Source organism: Leptinotarsa decemlineata, unplaced genomic scaffold, assembly GCF_025532065.1.
Source record: "Leptinotarsa decemlineata unplaced genomic scaffold, Ldec_3_MD MMD2_P_RNA_scaffold_4, whole genome shotgun sequence".
NCBI lineage: Eukaryota > Metazoa > Arthropoda > Insecta > Coleoptera > Chrysomelidae > Leptinotarsa > Leptinotarsa decemlineata.
Genome location: NW_027412531.1, coordinates 3,385,449 through 3,404,735, shown reverse-complemented (window position 1 = coordinate 3,404,735; position 19,287 = coordinate 3,385,449). Strand labels below are relative to the sequence as shown.

The 19,287-nt window shown below is 34.0% G+C and overlaps 1 protein-coding gene across 1 annotated transcript in view; it reads right to left on the bottom strand.

Annotated features, from left to right (window-relative positions):
* LOC111513709 (juvenile hormone esterase) overlaps positions 1-19,287 on the bottom strand; it is a 78,215-nt gene that overhangs the window by 47,284 nt on the left and 11,644 nt on the right. Inside the window, exons 2-4 of the mRNA XM_074186685.1 lie at positions 13,996-14,136; positions 8,562-8,690; positions 1,833-2,163 (exon numbers count right to left, since the gene is read on the bottom strand). Of these exons, the coding sequence (XP_074042786.1) occupies positions 1,833-2,163; positions 8,562-8,690; positions 13,996-14,136 (601 nt within the window). The remainder of the gene's footprint in view (positions 1-1,832; positions 2,164-8,561; positions 8,691-13,995; positions 14,137-19,287) is intronic.

The following is a 19,287-nucleotide window of genomic DNA, read 5'->3' as shown; positions in this document are numbered from 1 at the left end:
GATGAACATCAATATGTGTATCTAATGTGACACTACGAGCTGCATATTTTGCTTCATGTCATTCACTCATAACTTATGCCATTATTGCATGGGGGCACGCTGCGGAAAGGCATAGAATTTTCAGGTTACAAAGAAAGGCAATTAGAATTATAGATGGAGTTTATTATAAAGATGATTGTAGAACATCTTTTATAACACTGAGTATTTTAACATTCCCATCATTATACATATTAGAAAATTTACTCTATATAAAATCGCATATACCTCAATATGAATCATTTGAAAATAGACACGAATACGACACTAGAAATAAAAAAGATATTATCTTCAATACATGTCGCCTTAAAAAAGGCCCAAATGGACTGAAGTACTGGGATGTGAAATTTTATAATAAACTTCACGAGGAAACAAAAAAATTAACTACTAGCGAATTCAAACGTAAAATAAAAGAGTTTTTAGTATCTAAAGCTTACTACAGTATAGATGAATTTTTACAGGATGACCTTGATATATAAATACACAAGATGAATCATGATAATATTTTTATATTGTATTCTCCTTTAAATGTAGTTTCGTGAAATTATTTAAGATTGTTTTAGTGTGTAATTTTAATATAATGTTAATAAGCTTATTTTATGTTGTATCTTTGTTTGACTTGTGTGAATACTGTAAGTATATTAACACCAATAAAGTATCTATCTATATCTATTATTCTGAGTCTACTATATTGAAGTAGTTCTTCGGTTCTTAGTGTAAAGGAGGTAGACTCAGGCGTGTCTCCAATGCAGCTGTTGGGGTAGTTCTCATTGCTCCCGTCATTCCCAAACAAGCAAGTCTTTGCACCTTGCCTAGTTTGTTGATGACGGTCGCCTGCTTCATCTTCGGCCACCAGACCAGAGATGCGTATGTTATCATGGGTTTAACCACCATCGTATGTAGCCAATATACCATGTCTGGTTTCAGCCCCCATGTTTTTCCATACGTGCGTCTGGCGAGCATCAGTGTTACCTCCACTTTCCTCTTTATCCTGTCCAAGTGTTGGTTCCAGGTCAGTTTGAAATCTAGAATTACTCCCAGATATTTAACCTTCCCCGACACTTGTATTTCTTCACCCCGAAGTTTTAGAGGTATGAGACCTCTTGGTGAATGCTACGATGGTCTATTCGGATGATCTTATGGTAAGCCCTCCTTCGGTTCATCTTGTTGTAATATTTAGGGCCTGCTGCATGTATCCCTTCACTACATTATTGTATTTACCCTGGACTAAGATGACTCAGTCGTCTGCATAACCAGTGCTTTATACCCATTGTGGTCCAGGATTCATAATAGCTCGTCCATTACAAGGTTCCATAAAAGAGGGGATAGAAACCCCCCTGAGGACAGTACCTTGCTACCCGGGCCACTACTGTTTCCCCCATAATGGTTGTATATACCTACCAATCTTTCCGTAAGCATGCAGTCTATCCACCTACAGCTTGTCTTGTCGATCCCTCTTATCCTCGACGCCTGGATGATTGATTCTAACGACGTATTGTCAAATGCGCCCTCAATGTCCAAGAAAGCAACTAAAAGTACTTCCTTGTTTTTGTAAGTATGTTCTACTTTAACTGTTACCCGACAAAGAGCCGTTTCTGACCTGTATGCATATTGGTCTCGATGTTATAGAACTGGACTATTACATCAGATATAAACTGAAAAAAAATCACCGGAAACAAGATTCTATCTTCAATAATTTCTTTCAAAATTTTGCCATTTATCGTGTGTATATTTGTCATGTATATTGCCCAAATAGCTTTCAGATTATCCATTATTAAACTCGAATAATCACTCACCTTTTGATAATTCAGATTGCATATGGTATGAAATAGATGAAGATCCTGCACTTTGTCCAAAAAGGGTAACATTCTTGGGATCACCTCCAAAAAATGCAATATTTTTCTGTATCCATTTCAAAGCAACAACTTGATCCTTCAGACCCAAATTTCCAGGAACTACCAAATCTTCTGTACTTATAAATCCAAAAAATCCCAATCGATAGTTGAATTGGACAAACACCAGGCCTTCGTTCAGAAAATGGTCTGGTCCTTGAAGTGTTTCCGAAGAATTTCCTGTTATGAACGTTCCACCATGGATGAAAACCAATACCCCAGATTTTCCAGTCAGCTGAAAGGCGAAATTATTAGTCTAGTTCACATGTACTTTTCTGTGTGACATTTTTCAGCCGTGTCCAAAAATTACGACCAAGGTGTCATTCGATTCGTATTTTTGCCTAGAAAGTTTAAGCAGAGGTCCGAAAACGCGCCGATGAAAATCACAAAAGTTATAAACAATTAGGTGAAAAAAATGGGGCTTTAGTTTTTTCTTAATATCTCGGAAAATTTTCAAAATTTTGGAAATTTGAAAAAATATTTGAAAAGATCAATGAATTTGCGTAAAAAAAGTCCCGACTCCCGAAACTGTATCTCGATTATTTATAATTTTTACAGAGCCCTGAAAATAGAGCCAAAAGCGGGTAGTCTGGCTTCCGCGCGCCTTTCGTCACTCTGACATAAAAACAAAAAAAATTATTGAAACATATTAAATGTGAATATTGAGGAATGAAAAAATTCATGTAATGTTGGGATACATCAATAAACAATAATCCGCAGTCAAAAAATTTTTATCCCAATTTCAACGTTAATTATAAATTTGTTAATTAATAACTTTTTCTGAATTGAAAATTAATATAAAAATCCTTATAATTATTTTTTAGCAACGAAGACATTTTTTAAGAAACCATTTTTTTTCTAAAAATCATGATTTTTTTCCATTAACATAATGCAAAAAAAAAATTCGAATTGCTTGTAAACACTGTATTTGTTTATAATAAATTTATTAACAATAGCTGTAAAAAATTAAAAAAAATTATTGATTAGTTTTTAGCCATGAGACATAGAAACAATAGAAATTAGAAAAAAAATTGTAATGTATTTTTATAAAATTATAATTTTCAATTGTCAATAAAAAAATAGAAAATAACAATTTTTTTATTTTGGCAACGGTAATCTATTTTTTTGCCTATCAAGGATAACTTCACCAAAGGAAAAAAATGCTAGGGTTTTAGTTTAATAATTATAGGGAATTTTATATTAACTTTCAATTCAGAAAAAGTTATTTATTGAAAAATTTATAATTAACGTTAAAATTGGGATAAAAATTTTTTGACTGCGGATTATTGTTTATTGATGTATCCCAACATCACATGAATTTTTTCATTCCTTAATATTTACATTAAATATGTTTAAATAATTTTTTTTTGTTTTTATGTCAGAGTGACGAAAGGCGCGAGGAAGCCAGACTACCCGCTTTTGGCTCTATTTTTAGGGCTCTGTAAAAATTATAAAAAATCGAGATACAGTTTCGGGAGTCGAGACTTTTTTTACGCAAATTCATTGATCTTTTCAAATCTTTTTTCAAATTTCCAAAATTTTGAAAATTTTCCGAAATATTAAGAAAAAACTAAAACCCAATTTTTTTTTCAATTAATTGTTTATAACTTTTGTAATTTTTATCGGCGCGTTTTCGGACCTTTCCTTAAACTTTCTAGGCAAAAATACGAATCGAATGACACCTTGGTCGTAATTTTTGGACAGGGCTGAAAAATGTTACAGAAAAAGTACATGTGAACTAGACTAACAGTACACTTCTTAATCGAATATTCATATTCATAACGTAGTCGACGTATATAATTTGGAAAAACTATAAGAAAAGTGTGTATTTGGATCTATACGTGTATCGAAAATATCAATAGCGGTGAATTGATGCAATGATAGTGCACTTCAACCACGAGTCAAAGGTCATGAGTTCGATCCCAAGAGCGACCAGATATTTTTATCGTTGAAAATAAGGGCGAAAATGGATGGTCCAGTTCGGTCACGCGACGCCTAATTCGGTCATCTCAAGGAAATTTTCTCAACCCATTATACAGGGTGTTTCAAATTCGATCCTCACCAGTAGGATCTCGGAAACTATGAGAGATACGAAGATGGTTGAATTGCAGCAAAGTTGCGCATTCAACTGACTAATAATATGCCGTTGAGGAAGTTTTGAAATTCCAAGTATATCCGGAGATATCTGGAAAAAACAGATATTTTGGAAAATGGTTTTTATTTTTTCTGGCTTCATTTTTCGAACGATTCGAAAATGAGTTGCACTTCCACATTGTCACTTTTTCCCTGCTTCATAATGATGTGTTAGATTTGCTATCCGACGTTTCGTCTTCCGGCCAACACCATCAACTACATTTTTCCTCATAGGCGCTACATTGGATCCTTTCTGTCTCAAATAGAACCAGATTTTACCTTTTCAATGATGTATCATAAGTTATCATTCTTTTTTGAAAAATTGGAGATATTGAAAAATGTTAATTCTTATTATAATAGGCTTTGACTTTGATCTTTCTGAATTTGACTTTCAATTTGTTACACTCGATGACATTTCGTTATTGTACAAGTCATTAAAAGAAATATGATGCAAATTTATCAAAAATACGATAGAAACACTGTCAGGACATCGGAAATGTATTTAAACTTGTATCCCGAATAACGACAACCACATCGAACTATGTTCAAGTTATTGAATCAAAATCTCACCGAGTTTGGTTCGTTTGAAAAGCCAATGAAAAAATATGGAGACAGAATCAACAATCAAAATTTGATTAATGAGTTGTGTATTATGTAAATCAGTTATTGTGCCCTTTTCAGTGAAAATAGAACTTTGAACAAATAACAATAATTAACTGAAATGTAAAGACAAAAGTAAATTACAGCAAATGCGCAAAATGCTGGCCTTGTTCATGATAACACAACTGTGCCCTTTTTCGAATATTATTCATTGAACGATTAATTTCCCTCCTCCTCAATTTTCCAAACTCTCTAACAATGCTGTGTTGAAGGTCCTCAATATTTTGATATTTCCTCTGACCATAAACTCTACTTTTCAGTGTACCCCATAAGAATGCAATGTAATAAATTTGTATCATCTTTTTTTTTATTGATTCGTGAAAGCCATTTTTCGAAAAAAATTCAATGACGTAGAATAACAAAATGTCATTGAGTGTAAAAATTCGAAAGTTTAGCAGAAATCCTTGCTGGAAAAATGGAGAAAATTCAACTTTCCATTTATTTATCAACAATCAAATATATTGAAAAATCGAAAAGAATAATGAAACATTTTTATAATTTTCCTCATTTTTCAATATGATTGTTTTTCATTGATTGAAGCTACATTATTATGATTTTTTTCTATTTTTCATTTTTATTGTTCAAAAAAGTGTTATGAAAAAATAAATTGGATTTCATTTATTTTTGAAATCTGATAATGAAGTGAGTATTTCGAAAAAATCATTGAAAATTAATTGCATTGAAACGCATTTATTAATTTTTGTACAATCAATATTGAGAAACCAGTTTTCAGAAACATTATTTTCCCATCTAGCCGAAAGTTCGAAGTGTGCTGGAACTGCAGCATTGACTGGCGAAAAATTGAAACGAAAAAATACCAAAATCTTGGTTACATCCAGTAGCGGTTGAAACTTCTGGTGTTTATGGCCCGGAGTCTGTGTTATTCGTTCATGAACTCGGAATAAGAATAGACCAAGCAAGATTACCGTTCTACTCCTTCTTTGATAGAAATAATTAGTATTGCTATTCAACGTGGTAATGCTGCTTCGGTCCTTGGAACTATTCCTCCTTCACATAACTAAACTTTCTTCGAAACAAGCCGAAATTCATCCCAAGAACAATGAGCAATCAGTCTCGCGAACAAAGTCGGATATTTTGAGCGCTATCAATCCGGCAGAAGAAAACTTGGAGATCGCCAGAGTAAAACCTGTACAAGATGGCGGTGTGCTCATTGGATGCAAGAACCCATCGGACAATTAAAGACTTCAGCAAGTGGTACAAGACAAAATGGCTGCCTCTTATAAAGTCAAGAACGTTAATGGATTTCTGCCCAGTATGCGAGTAGTTGGACTGACGGGAGAACTTTTCATCAGAAGAAATTCGGAATTGTCTTCTGAAATGTGATCGTGACATATTTCTAGACGACTCGATTTGTAAAATACTAAAAATATCCCAAACAAAGAAAAAAGTAGGAATCTGGCAAGTACTTGTAGAAGTAGACAAATTTACTTACGATCGCGCTCTGAAAGCAGGTAATGTTTTTGTTGCCTATGATAGTTGCGTGATTTACGATGCTACTGATATAAATCGCTGCTTCAATTGCAACGAATACAATCATTCATCTCAAAACTGCAAAAAACCAAAAAACCTATTTCTTGCCCAATTTGCGGTGGAAATCATGACTTCAAACAATGTAAATCCCAAGCGAAAAAATGTTCTAACTGTTGTAGTTTAATGAATAATACTTCCGCTGTTGATCATGCGGTCTGGGAGGAAGATAAATGTACGGCTTACACTGATAGCTTACGAAAATTCAAAAATAACTTATTTCTCTCAAAGTAGCTATCAGAAACAAGTTCTCCCTCACCCCCGTAAGTGAAACTGATTCACAATCGAAAACTTCAGTATTGAAGATGTTTATCATACCCTAAATTTACTGCGGGATCTGATCATATTCCAGCATTCATCATTGAAGATTGTACCTCAGCTCTGGCTGAACCTCTAACAAATTCAATTAATATACAGGCTGATTCACGGTGGATGGCACATTAGACGTTTCTGGTGAACCAGACAACGGATCACTTTGAAAATTTAATGGAGGGCAAATTCGGACATTCTCTAGCCAACTAAAATATTTTCGACAATGCGGTGTTGCCGCTTCTATTAGAAAGCAGTAGCAACTTTGATTTTTCAAATGGAACACTCTGTATATAATATTATTTTTGGAATCTCCAACAATTGCCCGACAACTTTTCTTGATATTTCCCTATACCTATCTGTTACCGTTTTCGAAATAAAAATTAATTTTAATTTTTTTCTTCGAAAATCATGACTTCTAAAAATGCCGATATCTTTTAGTTAAGAAGTACTATGATATCGAAATTTGGTTTGGAGTTAGGTGATACTTGGACACTTCCCACACGTCAGCCTAATCTCCGTTACTTCAATACAGGGTGGTAAAAAAATACAGTTTTTTCGTTTGCTTGAAAAAGTTGCTGAAATTTGATTATTTTAAATGGAACACCCTGTATATTATTGAAAATTCGGAAAGCTGCTGAAATTTGCTTCCTTTCTATGTATATCATACCTATACCTAACTAGTCAAGTTTCGGACTTATGAACATTTATTTGTGAAAATGTCCCTTCAGAATGGTATTTCCATTCGGTATTTGGTAAGCAGGCCATGATTACTATTTGACAGTAGCGTTGTGACATTCTCCTAATAATATCGACATTTTCGTCACTTCAGAAGTTGCAAATACCTTCAAAACGATGGAACAAAACTATTCAAACGAAGTTCTTATGAATTTGTTTATTATTTTTGGATTGACGCATTGACGCCGTACAACTCACTTCAACATAGACCAACACATCTACTTCTTTCTCTCCACTGACGATGAAGTTATTGGCATTTTTTTCTGGTTCATTTCGCTTTTTTCTTTCCAGTTTTGAGAAATAATGCCGAGTGGGATGGAGACGATTAGGGAACCTCTGAGTATAAATTCGAGCTGCATCAGTTGCATTCTTTTTTGTTTCTACGTGAATTAGCCATATCTAATCATGAACTACACAACAAATACATTTTTAAAAGTGACAGCATATTCATTATCCTATTTGTTTAGGTAGTCCTAGCAACAGCTTCAATTGTTTGTCACGGATAACTAAAAAAACAGGACTTGGTGCATGAGTATACCGAATACATATTATTTGTTATTAGGTATGATCGTTCCTTACAATTATTCAAAAATAGAGAAAATAAAGTGAAAGTGTGTGGCATCAAATTATTCGTAAGAAAATTATTTTTCACAATAAAAAGCCGACGAGCCACCCAATTTTCATTTGAAAAAATCAAGTTAACTGGAAAAATTCATATTTGCGACTGTGAATTAATTCTTAAAACGACTGTGAAGTCATAAGCCTCAAGTCGTAGTTTTCTCATGTTATTTGATCAAGAATGAGCGATTTACACGATCCATGGCATTCTAGATCGAAAAATTAAAAATTGGAATAAAAATGATTTTATTCGGCAAAGTGAAGTATTGTTGGATTCAGAATGTCATTCTCGATCGAAATAAGTAAAAAATGTCCCATTCTAAAAATCGAAAGTCGGATTCATTTCCGGTCAAACTGGAAGCACGGCAAAGCAAGTGAATATGTCAAAAAATGTAAATTCAACTACAATATACAACCTCCAAATTTCGTTCTTCTATCTCCAATAATAAAAACGTTATAGGGTTGAGCCACCTTAGAGAATCACCCGGTGTAATGGAATGGAGAAATTCCAGAAAATGTATTGATTTGGTTTACTGGGGCTGTGCCCCACACTGTATATCTTTAAAATGTGGTCATGCATAATAATTAACATTTGGTCACTATTTATTTGGTGTCAGTTATACTCACCGATCTTGTGTAAACATTGATGAAAAGGCAATCTTCTGACCCCGCTACAGGATTGCTTCCTTGAATGCATTGACTTTTGTCGTAGGTGCAGTTCAATGTACCGTTCCATGGCTTTTTCGCTACAGGAGGCTGAAAATGGAGTTAATGTTGATTCAAATTGAGTCCTACATAAAATCTGCTCCTGTATACCAGAAGTACAACACTCATGAATAACATTCACGTCAGCAGAAAATAAACTTTATCACGTACTCAACTGTATTTTTTTAAAATCTATATCTAACATGGTAAATCTCTAATCTCACTTTCATCATGTATCGTATGCATTGCACATTTAGAAACTAGCAGGACTCCTACTCCTGTTTCATGAAAGAATAAACAACGGGACTTCTGTCACTGTTCACAGTTCTCTTGTTATACTATTCTACTATAGTTCTGCTATTGCTAAATTTTCCTAAGTGAACGACCATAGAATAAATGGGACATACTTGAAATTCTTCAACTGGTACATGACAGCAAATTAATTCGAAAGTTGGAATCATAAAGAGTAGAATGATAGCTATGATTACAAACAGTCTGCTGTTTGCTCATAAGTGGATCACACGAGTGATTAACAGGTACAGATTAGGTAGTGGAGTCAGATACTTATTGAAATATTGATTTAACAGTTAAATTCAGTCTTAATCATGTCCTGATGAGTTGATTGAGTTGATCAGCTTGGTTAGCGAAATACCCGTCGGGGGACAGTATTTTTGTACTGGTGGGAAAAGTTGGAATCTTTCCGCAAGACTCTACTAACAAAAAAATGATTTCGAAAATTATAAGTTTTTTGAAACCTTCAAACCGTATAAATGTAAGATTTTCTCAGATTTCTCTCTTTCTATCTCTCTCTCTCTCTCACAGGTAGCTATAGCTGCCTACGTGGTGATGTTAGATGATGCCTGGGAATGCTGGGTCTTTTAATTGAAACCACAAATGTGCGGTTGGCTCCTGTTGGTGACACCGTGCATATGTGATGTTTTTTTTTTTCATTTTTGGGAACCAGTTGTTGTCCATCTTTGCAATTGGCTGCACCGCGCTGATGAGGCCAATAGCCAGAAACACGTGTCCGCGGTTTGCCTCCATATTTCTTGAGTGTCATGTCCACGAATTTCCTCCTTTTGATTTATATCATACACACTCAATAATATCTATATCTTTGTATCTATATCCTGGACCCGGAAGTCACGCAGGTAGCTATAGCTACCTACGTGGTGATGTTAGATGATGCCTGGAAATGCTGGGTCTTTTAATTGAAACCACAAATGTGCGGTTGGCTCCTGTTGGTGACACCGTGCATATGTGATGTTTTTTTTTCATTTTTGGTAACCAGTTGTTGTCCACCTTTGCAATTGGCTGCACCGCGCTGCTGAGGCCAATAGCCAGAAACACGTGTCCGTGGTTTGCCTCCATATTTCTTGAGTGTCATGTCCACGAATTTCCTCCTTTTGATATATATATACAGGGTGTCCCTGGACTTCCTCTTTTCCTCTCGGGAATGTATAGATGGGGTCAAAATATCACCAGTACTTCATATAACTTTTTTTCCTAAAAGTCTTCGTAACCAAGTTACGGGCCCTCGAAGTTACAAAATGAAAAATGTTTTTCTTTGATAACTTTTCAAGTGAATATTCAAAATCATCCAAATTTTGGTAATTGACTAAACAAATGAATTCCGTCGATGAGCTTTCATACAGGAGTCAGTTGTTTTGCTACAAAGTCAGGAACGGACTACCCCCGATGGTCCACACCCCAAAACTTTGAAATGACAGATATTTTTCAATATTTTTCAACAAAATAAGGTTACTTGGACAATTTTATGAATAAAAGTACTCGTGTGGAAAGTCGATCGGAGCAACGAGTCTTGATAAAAATGTAGTTCTACTCGACGACATCAAACCCGCTCGTCCACCATTATTTGAAATGAATAATTATCAAAGCAGAAATAATAATGATAACGTTAATTCAACAACATTTATAACAGAAATAATACAAAGTATGCTAAAATGAAGTCGTAAACAAAAAGTACAGTACCTATATGGAAGTTTAAGTCACAATTGTGATAGCAGATATTTTTTCAAAAGAAATATCAAGTTCTGTAGATTCGTGGTGTTTTTAAACTAACAAGCTACTCTACTATGAAATATCGAATTCATTCCATATTTTGTATGTACATAATACGTGTGGAATAATCACGTTTCGTGTTGATCAGTTATCTGAATCTCATGAAACTCAACATTCGAATGTTTCAAATTCTTCTTCACAGCTAAACTGTTGAGGAGTTTCACTGATAATTATAATTTTATAGGAGAAATTCTTTAACACGAATCTAAATTTAGCTGAAAAAACGCACATCGGAAAAAATATTTACTATACTAATAAAAAGCAAACGAATGAACTACAAAAACGGCTGCACATGATCAGGTGAAAAATATCCAGGGAATAATTATGTTCCATTTTTTTCACAGATGTTGACAAAAAAACCTTTTAGAAAGTTATGATAAAAAATTAGAAACTGGAATGCGATTTTGTTTTGTTGAGTGGTGCGTTGTCATATGACTATCATTGTATTGTCAATATTCTATAGGATATTTTGAATTTTTTTGATATGGCCGAACAGTTTACATTCAATGAATATGCAGATATGCATGTATTTTATGGACGAGCATTTTGTAATGCTGCAGAAGCTCGTCGTCTGTATTCCGAGCATTTTCCCAATCGAACGGTACCGTCAAGAGAAACATTCGAGCGTGTCGATCGCAGCTTGAGGGAGACAGGTATGTAATCATTGATAATTAATTTGAGCACGTTGTTTTATTTCGATATTATTGTAGGTACAGTTTTGCCAAAACGAGGTGGTGAGGGCGCTCCTAGGACTGTACGTACCGTTGTATTGGAGGAAAATATTTTGGAAGCCGTCGCTGATGATCCTTCAATGAGCATCAGAAATCTATCAGAACAGTTCCATACATCCAAGTCCACTATTCATAGAATAATTAGGGAACAACTGCTCCACCCATTTCACATCCAGAAGGTACATGCCATGACACCTCAAGATTTTCCAGCACGACTGGAATATGCCAATTGGTTCATGGATAGGCAAAGAGAGGATATGACTTTTATTAATCGAGTTTTATTCACTGATGAAGCAGGTTTCAGTAGAGATGGAGTTATCAACTCTCATAATCTCCATATATGGGCCGAAGAAAATTCCCATGGGATATTGCAAACCAAACACCAACGGAAATTCAACGTGAATGTTTGGGCTGGTATCATAGGAAACCATCTTATAGGACAATTCGTTCTACAGGACCGATTGAATGGAGAACGTTATTTGGAGTTCATTCAGAACGATTTGAATGGACTTTTGGAACATGTTCCATTGCAAACCCGAAGAGATATGTGGTTTATGCATGATGGCACTCCTCCTCATTTTAGTTTAATTGTGCGTGACCATCTGAACCATATTTTCCACAATAGATGGATTGGTAGAGGTGGGCCATATTCATGGCCATCGCGGTCTCCGGATTTAAATCCATTGGATTTCTTCCTGTGGGGGCATCTAAAAAGCCTTGTTTACGCTACACCTATTCACACAAGAGATGCATTGTTGAATAGAATAACATTACATTGTGAAGCCATACGAAACGACCCTGGAATGCTATTTCAAGTACAGAGAGGGTGTCTTCGCAGACTAAGAAAATGTATAGAGAGAGAAGGTGGTCATATCGAGCAGTTTCTGTAGCGGATTTTTCATTTCTGTTTGCTCTTGAGGTTCTTGAGTTTCGTTAGTTAAACGTGTTTGCATTATAAAAATTCGTTATGAACATTTTACCTATCATTTCCATTTTCCTTAAAAACTAATATTTTCGAATAATGGTAGACATCTCAGGATAAATGTTGTTGAATTAACGTTATCATTATTATTTCTGCTTTGATAATTATTCATTTCAAATAATGGTGGACGAGCGGGTTTGATGTCGTCGAGTGAAACTACATTTTTATCAAGACTCGTTGCTCCGATCCACTTTCCACACGAGTACTTTTATTCATAAAATTGTCCAAGTAACCTTAATTTGTTGAAAAATATTGAAAAATATCTGTCATTTCAAAGTTTTGGGGTGTGGACCATCGGGGGTAGTCCGTTCCTGACTTTGTAGCAAAACAACTGACTCCTGTATGAAAGCTCATCGAAGGAATTCATTTGTTTAGTCAATTACCAAAATTTGGATGATTTTGAATATTCACTTGAAAAGTTATCAAAGAAAAACATTTTTCATTTTGTAACTTCGAGGGCACGTTACTTGATAACGAAGGATTTTAGGAAAAAAAGTTATATGAAGTACTGGTGATATTTTGACCCCATCTATACATTCCCGAGAGGAAAAGAGGAAGTCCAGGGACACCCTGTATATATATATATATATATATATATATATATATATGTAGTTCAAGGACAGTCTTTGCTGACTAGTTTTTGGAAATGAAACTATGCCTTTTTATTAGATATTTGATGTTTTCCAAACCAATAATGATTCTGGTTTTTCATCTATTAAATTCATAACATTTTAAATATTTTCTGTTTTAACAAACTTACAACCTTCCTATGGCAGGGCTTTACCTTCATTTAACAACACCGTTTCACTTGTTTTCTTCAAGACTAATGAGGGTGTTGTCAATTCTGTTCTGTTCAAAATCTGTCAATTAGGTAATCAAAATTTTGATTTTTGGGTTTTCTCATTGAGTAACTTACAGAACAGCAGATGCCTCTGATCACACTTGCACCATAATAGTTCTCTTTTGTTCCATAATCGACAAACAAACATACTTTTCCAAACTGAATTACATGACAAATGTCATTTTCAATTGTTTTTTGTCTCTCTCTCTTTGTTCTTCAACCACCGGTAAACCATAATTTTAAAACAAACAATGTTCTCCTTTATATCCAGTGAGGAGTCAACCTCTTTTAATGTAGTGACTTGTTTATTGTATGTTTCAATTGTTTGAATGTAACATTCTTTTCGACACGGTGATACAAACAAACCATTTTTCGAACTGAATCACATGACAGCTGTCAGTGTCAACTGTTTAATTATCTCTCTCTGTGATCTGATGTGGCTACATGGCTTTTTCAAGTATTTTATTATTCCAAACCATATAGCGATTTAATTATGTAAATTAAAATAATCTTTCTAATATCAGTGAGGACTCAAACCTTTTTTTATTTTTTGTTTTATTTTATTGACATGACACGGCCATCCTCACTAACAGTAAGTTAAGCCTTTTTGTAACAAATTTATATTATTGTATTACTTTTTGTATCTCTATATAATACATTTTCATAAAATCTACATAGAGAATTATGAAAATAATTGAAAACGAATCACATGTTCCTTACCTCGAACCGAAGGTTTTTCACAGGTGGTTCAGCATATGGTATACCTTTGAAAGCAATGTATGGTTTATTTTCTTCCGCTGTCACACCTGTTATTCCTGTAATACGCCCATCCGTTATATTCAGATCAATATTAGTCTTCTCCTGAAAAAATAAATTATAGATTTGAAAAATATTAGAGAGAAATAGATTTCATTAGTTCGGACTTAGTTCGAAAAATAACAATCATATTTCTTTTCTTGATATAATTGTTCATTTTCAGCTAATCTTTAAAAAAATTTATAAATTCTTTCTGGGATTTCCAATCAATTTATACCATACTAGACAATGGAAGTCCGAACTAATGAAATACGCCACGAAACATTGTCAACCACCTTCAAACAAAGTGAGAAATACATTTCAAATTATAGATCAATCCCTGTTTCACCAGTATTATCTAAAATTATTGAGAAACCAGCACATTCTAGATTGTTTGAATATTTCGAAAAGTAAAATTATTATATGATGGACAATATGGATTTCGATAGTGACACGGAGTCCGCACGGATGCGAACAAAAAATGTGGCGTTCTTTCATTAGACTTAGACTAGAGTTACCCCATCAAATCAAAGACGTAATTCACAAAAACCCAAGACTCCTAATCCTCATTTTAAAAAAACATAATATCCCATAAATACTCAACCTTTGCAACGAATTGTCAAAGATTTCCTTTTCAAAAACCTTTTTTCCCACAATTCACACATTTGAATTGGAAACCAAATAACAATTTCCCCACAAAAAATACCCCTTTTTCATAAATTAATAAACTCAAAGAATTAAATATCCTCAACAAAATAAACCAAACTATAAACCAGAACCTTCAAATACATCTTCAGGTAATACAAAAATCAATCCACAAAATAAATTTCACGCAACAGAGCTATTCAATCAAGACTTTTGTAATTTTGACGAATATGCCCCACAAAATTATTATTTTGAAAACCAACAAGAATACGAAAACTTTTACTGCCAACAAGAAAACGAAAATTATCCATACGCCTACAGTAATGAAAATTCACCATTATCTCATACTGTTTAGAAAAATCTGTTTTTCCGTTAACCAGCTGTCGCACCTCTACGACAATCCTCAGAAGTCAAAACTTTTGCAAGCTAAGGATTAACGAGGTCTTACCTTTTAACTTGTGACTCCTTAGAATCCTAAAAATCCAGATTTTGATAATCAACGTGATGAAAATATAATCCCAAATTTCCAACAGGAAGACACTTCACTGAATCAAAAATATAATAACTTGTATAGTCAAAGCTGAACTACCTTATATATTCATTCCTTAGTTGAATGGAAACTTTTTGATAGATATTGGAAGCACTAGAAGCCTCAATAAACCTTAGTTAGCATACACATTTTATAAAAATCACATTGTAAAAGGAGATTTCAATATTCAAACAGCACATAATGTAAGTTATCATGATGAGGTATATAATATCCCTATTTCCAAACAATTTAAAGTAAACCAATAACACACATTATTTTTATTACATTTCAGTAATAAATATGACGGACTTGTAGGTATAAATTTCTTTGAACAAATTGAAGCTTCTGTAAATCTTGAGAAAAAACAAATTATAACACCACTTGCTAAAATACTCATTGTTAACGAAACGGGAGAATTTTCAAACTCACCTCAAAATGAAAAACCATATGATTATTGTTCCACCCAGAACAACTAAGATAGTAAAATTGCTCGTGATTAAAGAGAAAGGTATAGGATTTTTAAAATATCAAAAATATCAAAACTTAGTCGAATCACCTCAAGCGCTCGTTATTATCGAAAATTATTTTGCATATACTACTGCTATTAATGCAAACACATTTGCAATCGAAATACATATCAAGAAACCATTCGAAATTGAATTATTCAATACAATAGAAACACATTTCACTGAAAAATGGAAACCGACGAAAAATTAAACATTTTTAAAGATAATATTCAAGGAGCCAATTTGAAAAATTTACGCCTTGAAAATTGTAACATGAAAGGCAAAAAAATATGTTTAAAATATCGAGATATTTTCTATAATAATAAATTACCTTAATAAGATATTTGACACAAAATAAACTCAACAGACGGAATCCCTATTTACACAAAAACCTATATATACCCTGGAATCCATAAAGAAGAAGTATAATCCAACTATCAACGTCACCCTTATCAAGCCCTATTTGGATAGTTTCAAAAAATCAGAAGCCTACTTACAAAAAAATGAAGACTAGTAATTGACTACTGCCAACAAATGAACGCACTGTAGGTAACAAATACCCTTTACCAAATATTAACGTTATTTTAGACAAATTAGGAAAAAGCCAATATTTTTACGACACTAGACTTAGCAAACGGTTTTCACCAATTTGAAATGCACCCTGATGACATACAAAAACGAACCGTTTCAACTGAAAACGGATATTACGAGTACAAACGAATGCCCTTTGGAGTGAAAAATGCTCCAGGCAGATTTCAACGAGTAATGGATAATATTTTACGAGGTTTACAAAATGGAACATGTTTAGTATACTTAGATGAAATAGTAATTTTCATCACTTCCTTGCAAGAACATTTAGAATCCATACAAAACGTATTTGAACGATTGAGACAGGCTATTTTCAAAGTATAACTAGATAAATCAGAATGTTTGAGAAAATAAGCTAACTATTTAGGACATTGATACGCGAAGGAGTAAAACCGAACCCTGATAAAATTGAAGCAATAAAAAAATTTTCAATTCCAAAAACACTCAAAGAAATTAAAAGTTTTTCAGGATTTGTAGGATACTACAGAAAATTTATAAAAGATTATTGTCATATATTGGTTTGCTCATTTATCTTTACATATAAAAACAGTATCCTTTTTTGTACCTTTTCGGTCGACCTGCGATAAGCAGGACACATGGGCAGTTGACAATTGGAGTGCGACATTAAACAGTTAAAATAACGTAGCGGTGTTATAATTTCCACACCTTGGTCTGATCCTGACAACTTTCAGGATACAACAAGTGGCGACGAGGATATTTCTTCAAAACCTACGAGCCGTGTGGTTCAAATATTTTTTTTTTTTTTTCTCGATCAAGTTATCGAAATAAGTGACTGTATTTCCAATAAAATGGCATCCAGTTCTGGATTGCTGGGAACATTAAACACCTTCGATCCAAAATCATCGGATTTCTCAGTGTTCAGTGAAAGGTTGGCACAGTTTTTCATAGCAAATGCAGTAGACGATGAAGGACGTAAAAAAGCTATTCTTCTCAATACTTTATCAGAATCGTGTTACATTTTATTGAGAAATTTGTGTGTTCCTGACTTGCCGGAAAAAAAAAGTTATAGTGAGCTACTTAAATTGCTTAAAAATCATTTTTCCACGGTCAAGTCCTATTTTGCAGAACGTCTAAAATTTTATTCAGCGCAGCGGAATTTGAACGAAAGTGTTTCCGAATGGGAAGCTAGAGTAAAAAACTTGGCTTCAACTTGTGGGTTTGGTTCCGAATTAAAAGTAGTTATGCGTGACGTGTTTGTGGTTGGCATCAACAACGAAAAAATTATGGAAAGATTATTTGAAGAAGATGCGTCGTTAACAACAGTTACATTACAATCTCTGGTAACAATGGGATTATCCAAAGAGTCCGCGCTGAAAGAAAGAGCAGCTCGGGAAAGTTTTGGTGTAAAATCGGAGGTGATGAAAGTGAAAGAAGAATCAGAAGTAAATTTCGGTCATTATAGTTATCATTCCCAAAAACCGGTGAGTGCAAAGTCTCCATCACAACTCAGGGGGCAAGAAAATTCCATTGGCGGAGCGTCCGCAGGCCCATCCAGGGAGTACAGAAACAATCGACAGGGGGTAAGCCACAAAACGAAAACAAGTAAGTGCACAGTTTGTGGCAGGTTAAATCACTCTGCTAAAGTGTGTTCATACAAAGATTGCATATGTCACAAATGTGGGATAAAAGGTCATTTGGCACCACAGTGTCGACGATTTGAGCATAATTTTTTAGTAGATGATTGTATTTCTGATGAACTCAAAAATGACTCTATGTTTTGTTTACGGGAAAAACAAGAGTATTCAGTTGATGAAAATACTGAGGATAATGATGACTTTTTAAATTTCAAATTTGATCATAATGATACTCTGGGAAATGTCAAGCCTGCTTTCGTAAAATTATTGGTGGAAGATATTCCCATTAATTTTGAAATAGATTCAGGTTTTGCTCATTCAGCTATCTCGGAAAAATTGTTAAAAAAACACTTTACGAATAAAATTCTTCATGACAATGATTTAACACTGAGGGATTATATTGGCTTAAGTTTCAAACCGTTGGGGTTTTTGAAGTTGAACGTACTCTTTGAAAATAGTAAATTTCATATTAAACTGTACGTCATTCGAAATGGGGGACCCCCGTTGCTCGGCAGGAACGAAATGAAAATGTTCAATATAGGAATATGTAAAATTAATTTTAACGAACAGGTAGTTTCAGTTCAAGAAAGTTTTTCTGACAAAATGAGTTTTTTGCTAAACTCCTATAAAGAAATTTTTGATAACAATTTGGGAACTTTCAATAAATTTAAAGTATCTTTAAAATTGAAACCGACCGCTAGTCCAAAATTTTTTAAGGCTAGACCGGTCCCTTTCGCAATTAAACCAAAAATTGAAGCGGAATTAAATAGGATGGTACAAAATGGAGTTTTAATTCCGGTGGAGTTTTCGGAATGGGCAACACCTGTTGTTCCAATATTAAAGCCAAATGGAGGCATTAGACTATGTGGCGATTTTAAAGTCACCCTTAATCCACAACTAGAAAATCAACATTTTCCTCTACCTAGAATTGAATATATTTTCAGCCAAATACAGGGTGGACAAAAATTTTCGAAAATTGACTTATCAGAAGCGTATCAACAAATTGTTTTAACGCCTGAATCACAAAAGTTAGTTACTATTACAACCCATAAAGGTTTATTTTCCTATACTCGCTTACCATATGGAATTACATGTGCTCCTGCTATTTTCCAAAATATAATGGAACAAATGTTTAATAAGCCTGGCATAGTATGCTTTCTTGATGACATTTTAATCACTGGCAAAAATGACCAAGAGCATTTAGAGCGTTTATCATCTGTATTCAGAATTTTACAAAATTCCGGTCTTAAAGTAAAAAAGGAAAAATGTTCATTTTTTAAAAATTCTGTCAACTATTTAGGACACGTTATTGATAGGGATGGGTTACACACCTCCAAAGACCGGGTTCGGGCAA